Source organism: Lepidochelys olivacea (assembly GCF_965140295.1).
Source record: "Lepidochelys olivacea isolate rLepOli2 genome assembly, chromosome: 11".
In the NCBI taxonomy this organism is placed as follows: domain Eukaryota; kingdom Metazoa; phylum Chordata; order Testudines; family Cheloniidae; genus Lepidochelys; species Lepidochelys olivacea.
Genome location: NC_140421.1, coordinates 32,910,906 through 32,928,195, shown reverse-complemented (window position 1 = coordinate 32,928,195; position 17,290 = coordinate 32,910,906). Strand labels below are relative to the sequence as shown.

Genomic DNA, 17,290 nt, shown 5'->3' with positions numbered 1-17,290 from the left:
AGGGGTCGGGGAGGTCAGAGGGTGGGGAACAGGGGGGTTGAATGGGGGCAGGGGTTCCGAGGATGGTCAGGGAGAAGGGGTGGTTGGATGAGGCAAGGGTCCTGGCAGGGGGGCAGTTAGAAAGGAGAGTAAGGGTTGGATGGGACAATCAGGGGTGGAGGTTCCGGGGGAGGTCAGGAGACAGGGAGAAGGGGTGGTTGGATGGGGCAGGAGTCCTGGGGGGGCAGTCAGGAAGGAGGGGGGGTAGGACGGGGCAGCGGGGGACAGTTGGAGTGGGGGTCTGGAGGCAGTCAAGGGACCGAGAGCAGGGGGAGTGGATGGGGCAGGGGTCTCGGGGGGGGCCGTCAGGGAACGGGGGAGTTGGATGGGGCAGGAGTCCCCAGTGGGCCATCAGGGGGCGAGAAGCGGGGGGGTCGGATAGGGGTTGGGGCCGGGCCACGCCTGGCTGTTTGGGGAGGCAGCGCCTCCCCTAACCGGCCCTCCATACAATTTCTGAAACCTGATGCGGCCCTCAGGCCAAAATGTTTGCCCGCCCCTGGACTAGATGATCACTGTGGTCCCTTTTGACCTTAAAGACTATGAGGTCTTTCCATGAGTTCCATCAGAGTTCATTTGACAGCTATTACAGCCTTTCATTCCCTTGGGCAGGGATTGTAAGGGCATGGCTAGACTAGAGAGTTTACAGCTGCCCTGTTACAGCTGCGCCGCTATAAGCTCTCTATGTAGCTGCTCTAAGATGATGGGAGAGAACTCTCTTGGCTTAACTACTCCAGCCCCCATGAGTGGCAGTAGCTTGTCAGTGGGAGAAGCTCTCCTTCCAACATAGTACAGTCCACACTGGTGCTTATGTCAGTGTAACTTATGTCGCTTGGGAGATGATTTATTATTATTATTATGCCGACATAAATTATAGTGTAGACATAGCCTGAATCTTTGCTTATCTCACAAATGGCAAGATCAATCAAGGAGTTGGTTAACTTTTTCCCATAAATCAGAGAGCCTGCTTCTATATGGGATTTGAACTTGGTCCTTAAGGGTATGTTTACACAGCCCATGGCAGCGAGCCTCCTAGCCAGACTCGGGGCTTGACTACCATGCTAAAAATAAGTGTAGATGTTGCAGCTTGGGCTGGAACTCAGGCTCTGAAGACAAGGGAGGGGGTGGATTTAAGAGTTAGAGCTCCAGCCCATGCCATGACTTCAAAGCACTGTCTATATAGCTATTTTTAGAGCACTAGTGTGAGTCTTGCAAAGTTGAGTTTGTCAACCTGGGCGGGAAGGCTTACTGCTGAGGGCTGTGTCGATGTATCCTAATTTTCTTTTGAAACCTCCCTTTGATTCACTAGCTAAGTGTTCTCTGATGCACTTGTCTATGAAGCTGCTGTTCTTAGCGGGCATCACTTCTATTTGCAGAGTTGGGGAATTCCTCCACTCTCCCCTTACATTGTTTTCTTTCAGGATAAGGTATAGTTATGCTCACATCTCTAGTTTGTACCTAAAATATCCTTTGATTTCCACATTAGTTAAGTTATCCACCTTCCTGTGCTTTTCCCAAAGCCACAGCAAACTAGAGAGGAAACTGTCCTCCATACCTTGGATATTAGAAGGGTGTCTATTTGGACAGAACCAAACCATTCAGAAAGCCTCCTAGACTGTTTATTTCACTTGCGGACAGATGTAAAGGATCCACAATCTTCACCAAAAGACTTTCAAAGTGGGTTTCTAGTTGTATTCTTGTTTGTTACCAGGCTGCTAATGTTTAGCCTCCTTTGAGAATAATTGCCCATTCTACAAGATCCCAAGCTAACTCCATTGCACTATGAAAAAATATACTGACATACTGAAATTTCCAAAACCTGGGCATCAGTGCATGCTTTTTCCAAATAGTATGCCTTGGTACATACCTCTAGATCAGACCCTGTTGTTGTCATGGCAGTCCTTTCTTTATTATTGGATCCAGTTCCTAAGCTCTATCCTCCTTCAGGGGATATTGCTCATGAGTCATCTGAAGTGGAGCACTCATAGGGACACGACTCAAAGAAGGAAAGATGACTCGCCTTGTGCAGTTCTAATCATTATTTGGAATTACAAGGATTAGGTAGAATAATGGGCGCATCTCAAAAACACTGGTCTTTCACATCTGGAACCTTTAGAGTTATTTTTTTATGTAGGTCACTGGTATATAGAGTTTGGATGTCTAAACCTGGAATCTAGTTCTGGATCCCTGAGGTCAATAGGAATTCTACCATTGACTTTTATGAGAGTAGGACCAGAGCCTTAGTCCTTCGTGAATATTTCAATTAACTACAAAGCCATTTCACAATTTGGCATAATTTTATGTAGCAAGAAAGTCTCAGGTAAAGTCTAAGACTAGCACTAGAGATGGTTTGTAGGTTCTGAATGAGATTTGTTGGAAGACTATTGTGGAGAAACTTTCTCAATAGCTGTCCAAAATGTACTTGGCTTCCATCACTTATGAGCATAACATGTAAGCATAAATTATTTTTAAAAAATGGATGCAGAAATGTCTGAAACTTAGGTTTATTTCTTGTTAAAGACATTAAAATAGCTCAGCCAGATATACGAGGAGGAAAATCAGGGTTTTTTTGTCCATCCAAAATAAATGTTTTGAGTGGATTCCATTTGCCAGATATCCCATGGTTAATTTCTATGGCCATATTCTGACCTCCTAAAAGAGACATATTTTCACTGAGAGCCTTCTACAAATTCCATATTTTATCCTGATTCCATTGAAATGGCTTCCATCATTATCTTTTAGCAAAGCGTTACCTTTTTAAGTAGCCTTCTCCTTCTGCCAGGCTTATTTAGTGATGCCAAATGTAGGATTTCATTCTGCAGTTCTTATGTGACTTGAATGGGGCTGTTAATGTGGGTAAAGACTACTCATTTAAGGGTTTGCTGAATCAGACTTTAGTGTTTGTGATATCATGGCTGCTTCCATGGTTATGACATGAATTGTTTCATCACTGAATGAATCCTGCAGAATGAGTAGGAAGGAGAAACCTCTAGAGAAATATGAGGTAAGTGTCACAATACACCTTTGCTCTTGCACAGTAGATCCTGGCTCCCGGGTTAATTCTGCTGCCTTTTGAGAACAAGAATTAAAGGTAATTAATTTTATTCCTTGACCCAAGTACCTTGGTAATTGGCATAATGGGAAAGGAAATGCAGAAAATCAACAGGAATTTTTTAATTGAGTTCTGCTAAAACATTTCATTTTTCAAGCTTGTCAGGGTGTGATATAATGTGTTTGTCCTAAAGAGGAGTTTTTAAAGAAAGTGTTGATGCTACGTAAGTTCTGAAAGGTGATATTACTACAAATATTTCCTTTAACAGTAATAATACGTAGCACTTATATGGTACTTACTTATTTGAAGCACTGAATGAACCTTAATCATTAAGGCTTGTTAAGAATGGCAACACTCTTACTGAGTTTTAAAAAAATCTCTTTAGGCAGAAAGAAAATCTCTCATTTGTATGAGGGCCTAGAAACAGGATTTGCACAGTGGTACTCAGCAGGAGTTGGTAAAATGGCGTTCTGCCTCATGCCCAGGGCTGTGGAGAATCAGTGGAAACCATTCTGTGACTGTATGGAAGTTTGGCCAGTGCATCTATATTGTAGTGGATCCACTGGCAGTGTCACTGTTCTTTCCCTACTTCATCTTCCAAACCTCTGTATACCACAGCAGACTGGAGTCCCTACTTTCTGCTGGCACGCAAGTTGTGCAGATCACCCCCCTGCCTTTTGCTGACCCTATGCAGCCACTCACGTGTGCCCCCGTCTTTTTGGGCATACACCCATGGAGAGGGCGGGAGCAAGATGTGGATTGTGTTTTGTAAAATGAGCCTAAACTCCAAGTGTTTAACAGGATTCATTCAGTATTTATATCAAACACTATCATTAAACCTTCCAGATATTTATTGTTTCCAAATGTATTGAGGGTAGCACTGTACCTTTGCGGCTCCATCCTGTGAGGGACTGGGCACCCTGGTCTGATCTAGCAAAGCACTTAAGTGTGTAACTTTAAGTATGTGAACAGTCTCATTGACTTCAGTGGAATAATCGATTTATTATATTTACACAGTATGCTTAAATGTTTTGCTAGTTGCGGCCAGAGGTTCAGCACCTTGCAGGATCAAAGCCCAGTAGCTGCTCGTTATAAATTTGATAAAAAAAAATGTGTATTGTGTATCAGTATTAATTTTTGCATTCTGGACTTCTGGTCTCTGTTGGGTTAATGTTAGGTATTAAAATAGAAATAGCTATAAGAATATACATGTTCTATTTGAACATCAGTAGGCTTATGTATGAGTATTGCTTAATTTTCTTTCTGCATAGCTACACGGTATTCAAACATCCTACCATATACTGATCTTCTGGTTGATATACATATTGATGCCTCCTTGGAAAAAGAATGATTTGTCAGTATCTGTTCACAACTAAGCTTTTATTTTAATACTTAAAAGACAAATAGTTATTAAATAAAAACAAGTGTTTATGTAGTGTAAATGTGTATATTATAAAGTCTTAATTTGATCAGGGATTTGATCATCGATCTTGAATATAGTTTTAACTAAATTATATGGAGTTTTAATTACTGGAACATTTACCTTATAAAATTTGTTGTTAATTTACTAGTGTGAATATTTCTTTTCAACTGGACTTGGAATATTTTTGTATTTTCCATTATTACTCATGGTTTCTAGGCAGCATTTACACAGGTTTTTGCATGTAAAAGGAAAAGACTAATGTTTGCTCATAAAAAGATGCACCTAGTTCAGTTTGTTTTCCTCTACATTCGGTTCAGTGTGCATTCACAAATTGTTATTCATCTACTTCAGAAAATATGGTTAATTAGTAAGCAGCCAGGAAGATAAATTGGCACTTAAGGCAGAGAGTTTAGGGAAACTGGCACAAACTGCTAGTGTAGGCTTGGGAAACAGAAGTAATTGTGTTTTTGATTTAACTTCTTTGGTTGAAGTTATATTGTATAAAATGTGTAACAGATCTAAATATTAGTTGGCAACATATATTGTAGATCAACAAAGGATTAATATATACTTGCTGAACTTTACAAAGAGAGCAGTGGCTTTTTGTAAATTTGTTGCTGTCCATAGACTTGTTAGTTACAGAAGACATGTGGTCTATCATCTAATTAATGCTGATCCTCATTAATGAGTCTTTCAGGGATTATCTTTTACAGTGTCAACCATCTGTTGTGGTTTAGAGTAATACACTAACTAAACACAATTAAGGTTTTGCCTTAAAAGCAAAACTATGTCTCTAGGAACAGAGCAATATTTTCTAGGTTCTAAATCCTATCAGAAATGTCAATGTCGTACTGTACTGACTTTAAAAAAAAACTGAATGAAATGCCACATTAAAAGCAACAACAACAAAATTAATGTAAAGGGCAATTTTTGTAAGTCAGATTATTGTTTCAATGTTATTGCTGTTTTAATAACTAACAATAAATATCTTTAAGAATATACATGACATATTGTGCTACATTACCAATACTATCAGAGAATTTGTTTTAGTAAAAATCTTAATAAAAATAGATATGGAAAACAATTCTGTAAGTAGCTTTTCAAACCTTACAGTATTTTATTGAGGCTATCTTCCCCAGTACAGTATATAATGTAAGGTATCATAAACTTTGGATGGCTTACCGGTAGCTTTAAGAAAAGTACTACTTGTACAATTGGTTAGTTTGAGGAAGCAGTATTTTAATATTGTTTTTATTGCATTCAAGATAAACAGAAAGAGGAACAGTTTTGTAAAGGAAATGAAGAGTATGAAATGTTTTATCTGATAGAAGTAAAACGGAAACTGTATTAAATCATGATGTAGACATGAATGCTTAGTTTTGTCTTTCCTTTTGCAAGTTAATATTAACACAGTAATGAAAAATTTTAATACAATTTCCCTTACACATCTAATAGTAATTAGACATCTAAAAATCAAATGTGCTAATATCTTGGAAACACATTTGTTTGACTATAACTTTAATTTATCTAGAGAGAGAGGCAATTGTTTTATCATTTAATAAATATTGGGATACTTTACATATGTGCTCCCATAGTTTATAGAATCTTTCTTTAGCTGTTATTGAACTGATGTGATATTTTTGTAGGTTAAGGTAGATTCAGACTTCACATTATCCTATCCGTAATGTGGGCTTTGCTGGAAGACAGTAGACCTAGTATACACCTTTTGCCCGCTATAGATATCTGTGTTCTGTATACTTAAATCCATACCAGCGAGCTGGTTCCATGGGGCAGTTCCCAGAGGATATCGTAAAGGATTAAACACTACAGGCAGTGGGGTAATGTGCTCTAAGTGGGCATGATTTCTAAAGCATACTAATGTGTTGCAGGTATTTGATTTGTGTAGAACCTGCTGGTATCCTTTAACATAGTACTGTTTCAAACAGCACACCAGCAAGGTCTACAATGTAATGCTGTTTGAAACAATACTATGTTAAAGGACACTATCAGGTTCTACATGAACCAAATAACGTGCGACACATTAGTATACTTTAGAAGTCACACCCATTTAGAATGAATTACCCCACCATGCAGACAAGTCCTAAGTCAGTTGCCATCTTAGATCATAAAAAAACAGCGGAGCAGTACCTCAGATATGTGTATGTAATGGCAGCTACATACACAAAGGAAGAGTGAGCATGATTGGAAATCATATTTAAAATATCAAATATATATTCTGGATTTGTTCAAAATCAAATGAAAATACTAAATTATTTGCAACATGGAATACTGTGTTTGATTGCAGGTATGGCAGATGGAAACTTTAAAGGGATATTCAAGTATTTCAAGTCCAGGGTAAAGAACTTGTGGTATACATTTGCAAGTGTTTCCCGATGATGTTTTACAATGGAGTTAAGAACATCCATCTCGAAGTTCTAGGGTTGCCAACTTTCTAATTGCAGAAAACCGAACACCCTTGCCCTGCTCCGCCCCTTCTCCAAGACCCCACCCATGCCATGCCTCTTCTCTGAAGCCCTGTCCCCTCTCACTCCATCCCCCCCCCCGTCGCTCGCTCTCCTCCATCCCCACTCACTTGCTCATTTTCACTGGGCTGGGACAGGGAGTTGGGGTGTGGGAGGGGGTGAGGGCTCTAACTTGAGGTGTAGGCTCTAGGGTGGGGTCGGGGATGAGGGTTTTGTGGTGCAGGAGGGGGCTCTGGGCTGGGGCATGAGCCCAAGGGGTTCAGAGTGTGGGAGGGGACTCTGGGCTGGGGCAGGGGGTTGGAGTCTGGGAGGGGGGTAGAGGCTGTGGGCTGGGGGTGTGGGTTCTGGGGTGGGGCCAGAAATAAGGGGTCCAGGGTGCAGGAGAGGGCTCCAGGCAGGGACAGGGAATTGGGTTGTGGGCTCTGGGCAGCACTGACTTCAGGGAGCTCCTGGGAAGCAGTGACATGGTTCTCCAGCTCCTAAGCGGAGGCACAGCCAGGGGACTCTGTGTGCTGCTCCCACCTGCAGGCGCCGCCTTCTCAGTTCCCATTTGCTGTTGTTCCTGGCCAATGGGAGCTGTGAAGCTGGTGCTCGGGGCAGAGCCTATGGGCAGGGGCAGTGTGCGAAGCCTCCGGCTGCCCCTCTGCCGAGGAGCCAGACGAGCCGGCTGCTTCCCCGGAGCCAGGCATGGAACCTGCCAGCCACTGCGCCACCAACCGGACTTTTAACAACCCAGACAGCATTGCTGACCGGAGCCGTCAGGGTACTTTTTCAACCAGGTGTTCCAGTTGAAAACTGGACACTTTTTTCTCAGTTGTGGAGTGTCTCCTTTAGTAACTGTGTAGGAAATGTCTAATTATTAGAAATCCTAAGAAGATAGACTGAATTTAAAATCTGAGCGCCTTACTTTAATCATGTCATGCCGTGGTGAAATGTCTAAGGTCAGGAGTTATCTGGTATTTTCACCTCGTGCATCCTGTAAAGTTAGCTTGCTCCTGTCCTGTAGGAAAAGTTTTTGTAGCCTAAGTAGCCAAGAGGTAATTGAGAATTTTGGCACTACATTGAGCGATCTGATAGCATGTTTCTATATTTGCAGCTTCAATGTTGTCTGATCTCCTGAAGGAGCAAAGTTTCTTTGTAATAAATTAGGTTGTAAAGAATAAAACCAATAAGCTGGTTCAGTGGTTGGCTGTGTGGCTGTTTTGAGTTTCTATAAAATGAAACTTGTTCCAGCTATATTAAATTTAGTTTCCCAGTTACAGAATTTCCATTTGGGGAGGTTAATGTCTTGTTTTGTTTTCCATCAACAAACCATGGATCCATAAATTCTATTTCCATGCCCTATAAAATTGCTACATATTCTGTGTAATTCCTTTTTGTTCTTTATAGGTAGAACTATTGGGATGACTTGTAGGAGGTACAACACTCAGGGAAGGCAGTAAGGAAGGTCACTCTTATATCAGGTTGACTCAGCAAAAAATAGGTAATACTGTAGTTAATGATATCATCTTGGTTTTGAAGGTCTTGGTTTAATTTGTATACAAGAGGTTACAGATTTATCATTATTAGTGTAGTTTAAAAGAGTGCAATTTTTACCCCTCGGGATCTGAAGTATTTTTGCCAGCTATTTTACACCTGTAACTCCTTCCCTTCACATTTATCAGCATGATAGTTCTCAGGAGATTAACTTGGTTTTTTCTAGGTTCCCGCCCTGTTTCCTTTGAACCATTGGGGGTATTGGCCATTATACTTTGTTCATTAAAGTTTCCTTTTAGAAGCTATCAGGTGTGCCTAAAAAGTGTACGAGTTTAATGGTGTACTCTTCTTAAGAAGTGATTGCAAAGATAAGATGGTGCTGCATCCCCATCTAGAATTTCTGCCTAAGGTGATATCCAAGTTTCAATGAAATCAAATTCTGTTTTGTTTGTGTTTTCCTCAATGCCTGGTAGCATGCATGAAGAGCCTAGATAGCCTAAATTCTCTGCTAGTGGACCCTTGTATTACTTAGAAAGGACCAAACGGTTTCTGAGGTCATCCCATTTGTTTGTAGCCTTGAGAGAAACTCTAAACATTGAACTCTCTTTGCCTAGAGATTATCCAGATGGCCTATTAAGCAGTGAGAAGTTTTAACAACAGAAAGACTTTTGGGGAGGTTTTCAAAGCCAACTACAGGGTTTAGCCACACTACTCCCACTGAAATTAACAACGTTGTAAGGCTGCATCTTGTGTTCAGAGGCAATTTCACGAAGGAGAAATGTGGATTACTTATCTGGTACTAGTATATATCAAGTACGTTGTATATACAGATCCATGTTGAGCCTCCCTTTTCCCCTGCTTCTTTGTAGTATTCTCTGTTTACAAGAAACAGAGAACTCAGCAGGGTCAGGGAGGGAAGGCGTTTTTATAACTCTGGGACCTCACATTCATAAGTCAGTGTGTATGAGCCCACTAATGATGAAACTGCCTTAAGAACTGCTGATTGAGTTGCATAGCACATAACTCTTATAGAGACCTATATTTGGAGAATTCTGGTTACACAGAAGTCCATCTTCCTTTCCTTTTGGATTAAGCAGCTTTTGCCTCTTTGTGTGTATTTAAGCCATTAGGAACTCAAGCAGGCTTCTTTAGCACTCGTCTTTGAACGTTCTGCACTGGTGCACACGTGAGCTTGTTAATATAACATTTACTTATGAATGCTGGGCTGCAAGTGTTGTGCTTTATTTTTTTTATGAAAAACAGCACTGAATCATTTATCTTTATTCAAAAAAGTCAAGAAAGAATAGAAAGAATTCTGTGAACTTTGAAAAAGTATAATCTAGACTTGGACACAGCTATACTTATAGTTAAACTTCAGTTATTTACACTGACAGTTTGTGATTAAACAATGTGTTAAATATAGTTAGCTTTTAAAATTAAACCCAACTAGTCTAAGATCCATAGTTCTGGTCCAAATCAGGACTTACTGTCTGTGTATTGTCTGGGTTCTGTGTATTCTTTGTAGCACAGTGTTCAGCAGTGAACACTCCATAGCTGGTAGTAGGTCACTTAGGGCATGTCTACACTAACCTCCGGAGCGATCGATCCAGAGGGGTCGATTTATCGCGTCTAGTGAAGACACGATAAATCGACCGTGAAGCACTGTCCCATTGGCTCCACTGGAGTGAGAAGCGTAGGCGGAGTTGATGGGGGAACGTCAGCAGTCGACCTACCGCACTGAAGACACCTCAGTAAATAGATCTAAGTACGTTGACTTCAGCTACATTATTCACATAGCTGAAGTTAAATAACTTAGATCGATTCCTCTCCCCCCCACCCCCAGTGTAGACCAGGCCTTACTCACCTGTTTTTATCCTTAATCCTTGCCTTCTACTGCCCGAATAGCACAAGAAATTGTGTATTTGTGGAAGAGGGGGAGTGAGTTGAGGTCCAAGTGTAGGTGCTCTGTATGCTGGCCTTCCAAATAACCATTTGGGAATTCATCAGTTACTCTACCACCAGATCAGGAGTAACTGCCCTTTTGCAGTTAAGAAATTATTACTGTTTACTTAATTGGTTGTTTGGAACTGACAGTGTGTCTGCCCTATACAATATGCACAGTAGAGGAAGTCCTTGTTCTAAAAAACTTAAAGGTGAGAGTGTGTGTCTCAGCTGTTGTTGAGGTCGGATGGCTTGTACTCAGAGACCTGGGATCCCCATCCAGTTGTCAGCCCAGCCCAGGGCTGGTTGAACCAGGCTACCAACTCTGAGGCCGAAGGGGATTCCATGATGATGGGGTTGTTGTACAAAGCGATATGTCAAACTGCTTTTAAAACTAAAAGGTATCAACATTCTTAATGCAGATATATGGGAGGCCCCAGAACTATTGGAACGGACTCTGGGGTCTCCGTCTAGTTGTAATAATAGATCAACATTATGGGGTTTGGGGAAGAGACACTGTGATCCCCACTTCTACCCTATCCTGAATTTCCTGCAGACTTGACAGACTGGCTCAAATGGCTATTTGGTTCAGTTTTCCATGTGTTTGTCATTATGATTATTCTTTCATTTGTCTGGATGTAACTGTTATAAATATATTTGAGAAATCGCAATTTTCCAACAGGTTTCAATATTTTGTTGGTATTAATTATTTTTGATAATACATTTATTTATTTTCATCTGTACCCTAATTTAAAAAGGCCCTTACCCTTTGCTATAGACTCTCTACAACGCATTTAAAGTGCTGTATACAATACATAAACATTGAGCACAAGAAACATTATAAGATCTTTACAGTTAGTTTCCCACCAGAACCTTCACAATCTCTTACCTCTTGGGAGAACAGATGGTCCTTGCAGCATGCCCTGGACATGGTTTCAAATCAAGGAGGGAGCAAGTTCCAATGCTAGGGGCTGTCCTAGAGAACACACTGCTGGCTGACCCAACTCTCTCTCACTGAATTGGCGTGCTTCAGCTGATTGCAAATGTGGCAGTCGTCATCTTTGCATATGTGCAGCATGCCTCCGGTGGCATGTAACCAGAATTCATCACCGAATTTTGTCCACCGGTTGGATCATTAGCTTCCCTGGCATGGGCTGGGTACTGACAGGGAGTGTGACGTGAATGCTGATCCATGCCCCCAGTATGGCACAGGAAAAGAAGCTGTCCTTTGGATAAGTAGGTGCCAGACCATTTAGTGCACATATATAGTGTATTTCATCTGCTCTAGCTAGCAGGGAAGATGCTGGATAAGGATCTTATGTGGAAAGGAAATAGCTTATTTAAAGCAGCTACAGTTCTCATTTTAGTAAACTGTTTTCTTTAATATTAAACATTTTACAGTGTACAAATTATATTCACTTCAATAACTTGTTCTTAAAATGTACTTAGAACAGCTAATGCCTGTGCAGTTACAAATACAGAAGAAAGTCATTAAATAAAATAAGACCCAGAAAAAGCAGAATTTAAATAAATCACTCTCATTGTATAACAGAATTATCTAAAATTATCATTGTCCTTTTAATCTTTGCAGAAGATAATTTCCTGAGTTTTTTTATTTAGCTTTTTGATGGATTATAAATTTTGTTCTTTTAATTTATTCCTTCGCTAACCGTCTTTAAACATCTTAGGTGTAATTCTATGTATATTTGTATTTTAGTACAATTCACCTACCATTCATTTCCTTAATGGGTAGAAAAATATTTATTCTTTATGTTCTGTTTTCTTACAGATATGGAGTCAGGAGAGCGACTAACATCATCATCAGCCTCCTCTACTACAGCTACTTCCTCTCCTGCATCTTCTACACCTTCTGTAGCGTCAGCAGTTTCAAAAGGTGGCCTTTCCACTGGAGCTGCATCACTTAGCTCCACAATCAACACATGTGGTAAATATTCTTAATTAATTTTTACTTTATTAATTTGTAGTATGATTTGCATGTATGTAGCATATTTTAGGCAATTTCAGAATGCTGCATGTAGTACAGGATTAAGTGTAATAAGATAAAACTGGTACATCAAATGAAAATCAAAGCTACAGAGTAAACTGCATATCAGGCTGAAGTTGTTTCTATGTTTTAATTATACAATAGAAACCATTACCTCCAAAAGATTGAAAATGATGTTTTGCTAACTCTGAAAGACTGTTTAATTTATAAAGCAACCTCACTAGCATTGCAGAGAAAATCAACACGAAAAATCAGTGCAGCAGATCACAAGTGTACATATATTGTACATAAGGATAGAAATTTTAGGAATAGACCTGATAAAACTAAAGTTCAGGTTCCTGAATGTATGTCTCTTAGTCAGAGTTAAGCCCAGTCACTACCCTAATTGTGTGTTCTCTGATGTGGTTTTTGAAGAGGTTTGTAGGAGAATGGCTTTCTCTAATGGACCTCCTGGTCAAATTTTTGGAATTCCAAACATTACAGCCTGAAATTACTGTATTCTGACCATCCAAACTCATCTGGGAAAGCCATATGGGGGAGTTCTCAACTGGACGTCTCAATTACTATAGGAGTGCAAGTCTCTGTATCTCTGGAACAACAACTCATGAATAAACCAGCACTTCAGGCTCTCCCTACTCAGGGACGATCTAGAATATGAAGATGTCAGTCACCTGTATAATAGAAACTTGCAATGCTTTGTCCCTTCTTTCTAGGGAAAAGTTCATGTAAATATACTGTCTGTTAGTTTTATTAATGTTGAAGGTCCTAATACAGCACAGCAAATGAAAAGGTCTGTAGATAGGACCTTATAATGCAAGTAGCTCACCATAGTCTAAAGTAAATGTAGTTCCTTCTTGTGGAATTGGCTGAAGCCTATTCCATCAAACTGAAGAATGCTCCTGCCCTGATCACTTAAAACCAGTGTGTTGTTTCTGTCCCAGCCTGGTACCACTCACTCTCAGCTTTGCTCTGGAGAAGATAAAAAACAAAATAGTCTACTATGTCTGAGGCAGTATCTGAAGAACATTTCTTTGTAATTGCTTGAAAAGAAGCCACTAGAGGAGCTTCTTACTTTAAGTGGACCAGCTAAGCTGATGAGGGTCTCTTCTTTTTCCACACTGTTCCAAAAAATACAGGTGTGTGTGTCCATCCTCATTGGCCACTGCCATTTGCATTGTAAGGTTCTGGTTATATGGTGGTTTCCTAATATACAGTAGGAGTTAATTTACATGTGACTAAAATCTCTTAGGTCACATTGAGGATTTACCAGAGTTTTTTACTCTCCTTGCCCTATTTATGTTGTCCCTGTGTGTCTCCTGTAGTATAGTATATTTTTAGAAGTATTTTGGTAATTTGCACACAAATTAATAAATACAATAAAGATCTTTTTAAAGAGAGAATAAAGTTGGTAGTTATGTTTAGGATAGTAAAATATCTAAGGGTATGTCTACACTATGAAATTAGGTCGATATTATAGACTTCGATTTTTAGAAATCTATTTTATACAGTCAATTGCGTATGTCCCCGCGGAGTGCGTCCTCACTACCGTGGCTAGCATCGACTTACAGAGCGGTGCACTGTGGGTAGCTATCCCACAGTTCCCACAGTCTTTGCCGCCCATTGGAATTCTGGGTTAAGCTCCCAATGCCTGATGGGGCAAAAACATTGTCACGGGTGGTTTTGGATACATGTCGTCCGTCGCCCCTCCCTCCATGAAAGCAACAGCAGACAAACGTTTTGCACCTTTTTTCCGTGCGGACGCCATACTGCTTTCAGCAGACAGTGCAGTAGGACTGCTAACCGTCGTCATCCACTGCTTCCGGTGCAACTCTGCTCTGCTGCTATTGTCTCAATAGTGAATTTCTCCATGTTGTCTGTCATGGGCTCCCGGGTACGTGTGTTCTTCCTTGGGAAATGTGCGCTGTGCTAACCGTCATCCTCCACCATTTCCGCTGCAACTCTGCTCTCATGAATCCATCTCGCAGGTCCTCTCATGTTCTCTATAAATATCTATTCTTGTGGCATCCATCATCAGCCACCACTTCCGTGCAACTCTGCTATCCTGCAGATGTCATACCACAGCAAGCATGGAGCCTGCTCAGATCACCGCAGCAGTTATGAGCATTGTAAACACCTCATGCATTATCCTGCAGTATGTGCAGAACCAGAACCTGCAAAAGCAGGCGAGGAGGTGATGGCAGCGCGGTGACGAGAGTGATGAGGACATGGACACAGACATCTCTCAAAGTACGGGCCCCGGCAATTTGGACAGCCTGGTGGCAATGGGGCAGGCTTATGCTGTGGAAAGCCGATTCTGGGCCCAGCAATCAAGCACAGACTGGTGGGACCGCATAGTCTTGTAGGTATGGGATGATTCCCAGTGGCTGCAAAACTTTCACATGTATAAGGGCACTTTCATGGAACTTTGTGACTTGCTTTCCCCTGCCCTGAAGTGCAAGAATACTAAGATGAGAGCAGCCCTCACAGTTCACAAGCGAGCGGCAATAGCCCTGTGGAAGCTTGCAATGCCAGACAGCTACCGGTCAGTCGGGAATCAATTTGGAGTGGGCAAATCTACTGTGGGGGCTGCTGTGATCCAGATAGCCAATGCAATCACTGAGCTGCTGCTCTCAAGGGTAGTGACTCTGGGAAATGTGCAGGTCATAGTGGATGGCTTTGCTGCAATGGGATTCCCTAACTGTGGTGGGGCGACAGATGGAATGCATATCCCTATCTTGGGACCGAACCACCTTGGCAGCCAGTGCGTAAACCGCAAGGGATCCTTTTCAATGGTGCTGCAAGCACTGGTGGATCACAAGGGACGTTTCACCGAGATCAACGTGGGATGGCCGGGAAAGGTACATGACACTCGCCTCTTCAGGAACGCTGGTCTGTATGAACAGCTGCAAGAAGGGACTTACTTCCCAGACCAGAAAATAACTGTTGAGGATGTTGAAATGCCTATAGTTATCCTTGGGGACCCAGCCTACCCCTTAATGCCATGGCCAAAGCCATACACAGGCACCCTGGACAGTAGTAAGGAGCTATTCAGCTATAGGCTCAGCAAGTGCAGAATGATGGTAGAATGTGCATTTGGATGTTTAAAAGCATGCTGATGCAGTTTACTGACTTGGTTAGACCTCAGCGAAACCAATATTCACATTGTTATTGCTGCTTGCTGTGTGCTCCACAATATCTGTGAGAGTAAGGGGGAGACATTTATGGCGGGGTGGGAGGTTGAGGCAAATCACCTGGCCGCTGATTACGTGCAGCCAGACACCTGGGTGATTAGAACAGCACAGCAGGGTGCGCTGCGCATCAGAGAAGCTTAGAAAACAAGTTTCATGAATGGCCAGGCTACCGTGTGACAGTTCTGTTTGTTTCCCCTTGATGAAAACCCACCCCCTTGGTTCAGTCTACTTCCCTGTAAGCCAACTGCCCTCCCCCCTTCGATCACCGCTTGCAGAGACAATAAAGTCATTGTTTGAAAATCATGCATTCTCTATTAATTCATCACACAAATAGGGGGATAACTGCCAAGGTAGCCTGGGAAGGGTGGAGGGGGAGGGGAGGAGGGAAGGACAAGGCCACACTGCACTTCAAAACTTATTGAATGCCAGCCTTCTGTTGCTTGGGCAGTCCTCTGGGGTGGAGTGATTGGGTGCCCGGAGAGCCCCCCCGCATTCTTGGGCATCTAGGTGAGGAGGCTATGGAACTTGGAGAGGAGGATGGGCAGTTACACAAGGGCTTCAGCAGGGGTCTGCTCTTGCTGCCTTTCCTGCAGCTCCACCAGACGCCGGAGCATATCAGTTTGATCCCCCAGTAACCTCAGCATTGCATTCCTGCTTCCTCTCATCGCGCTGCCACCACCTCTCATCTTCCTCGTCCTTCCTGTCCTCACATTCATTTTCTGCTTTCCTGTACTCTGCCATTGTTTGCCTCCACGCATTCTGCTGAGCTCTTTCAGTGCAGGAGGACTGCATGAGCTCAGAGAGCATTTTACTGCGAATGCGTTTTTTTCGCGTTCTTATCTGCACTAGCCTCTGGGATGGAGATGATGGGGGAGCATTGAAACATTTTCAGCTGCGGGAGGAAAAAAAGGGAGAGTAGTATTTAAAAAGACACATTTTAGGGAACAATGTGTAGACTCTTCCATGGTGAACCAGGCTGTTAACATTACATAGCACATGTGCTTTCAGTACAAGGTCGCATTTTGCCTCTTATATTGAGGGCCTGCCGGTTTGATGTGAGAGATCACACACGCAGGGCCGGGCAGCAGAATTCGGCTTGCAGGCAGCTATGGTAAGCCACAGTCTTTTGGCTTCTTCAACCTTCATAACATGTGGGAATGGTTTCAAACAGCAGCATCCTCCTTTCCCATACCAAGCACTCCTTGGGTTGGCCATTTAAAAGGAGGGGCTGCGGTTTTTGGGTTAATGTGCAGCACAAACCCAACTAACCCCCCACCCCCAATTCTCTGGGATGATCACTTCACCCCTCCTCCCACTGCATGACTAGTATCAGGGAAGATCCCTGCCAGCCAAATGTGAACAGCTCAGCGTGAACTAAATTCGACCTAAACTCGTAGTGTAGACCAGGACTAAGTTTATTTTGTCTTCATTAGAAAATTCAGTAGTCCTTTGCATATCTTTTGAGTCAGCATGTAGACGTTTCACTAGCTTTTCTTTTGATTGTTGACTTTATTCTTTATACAAGACCATTCTTTTTTGTCAGAGACCATGGATTGATTTAAATCAAAGCAATTTAAATCACCAATTTTTATTATGATTCAAATCAGCAAGCAGGAAACTTTGATTTAAATAATCTATTTTAATAATGTTTTGCATTTGAACATTTTAGTAGTTTGCCTGAAG

At 41.9% G+C, this 17,290-nt stretch overlaps 1 protein-coding gene across 22 annotated transcripts in view; it reads left to right on the top strand.

Annotated features, from left to right (window-relative positions):
- The window catches only part of BAZ2B (bromodomain adjacent to zinc finger domain 2B), a 277,861-nt gene that overhangs the window by 114,641 nt on the left and 145,930 nt on the right, over positions 1-17,290 (top strand). For all 22 annotated transcript variants that reach the window (XM_084644095.1, XM_084644075.1, XM_084644088.1 and 19 more), the window contains one exon: positions 12,201-12,356. In XM_084644095.1, the coding sequence (XP_084500221.1) occupies positions 12,203-12,356 (154 nt within the window). In that variant the 5' untranslated portion in view covers positions 12,201-12,202. The remainder of the gene's footprint in view (positions 1-12,200; positions 12,357-17,290) is intronic.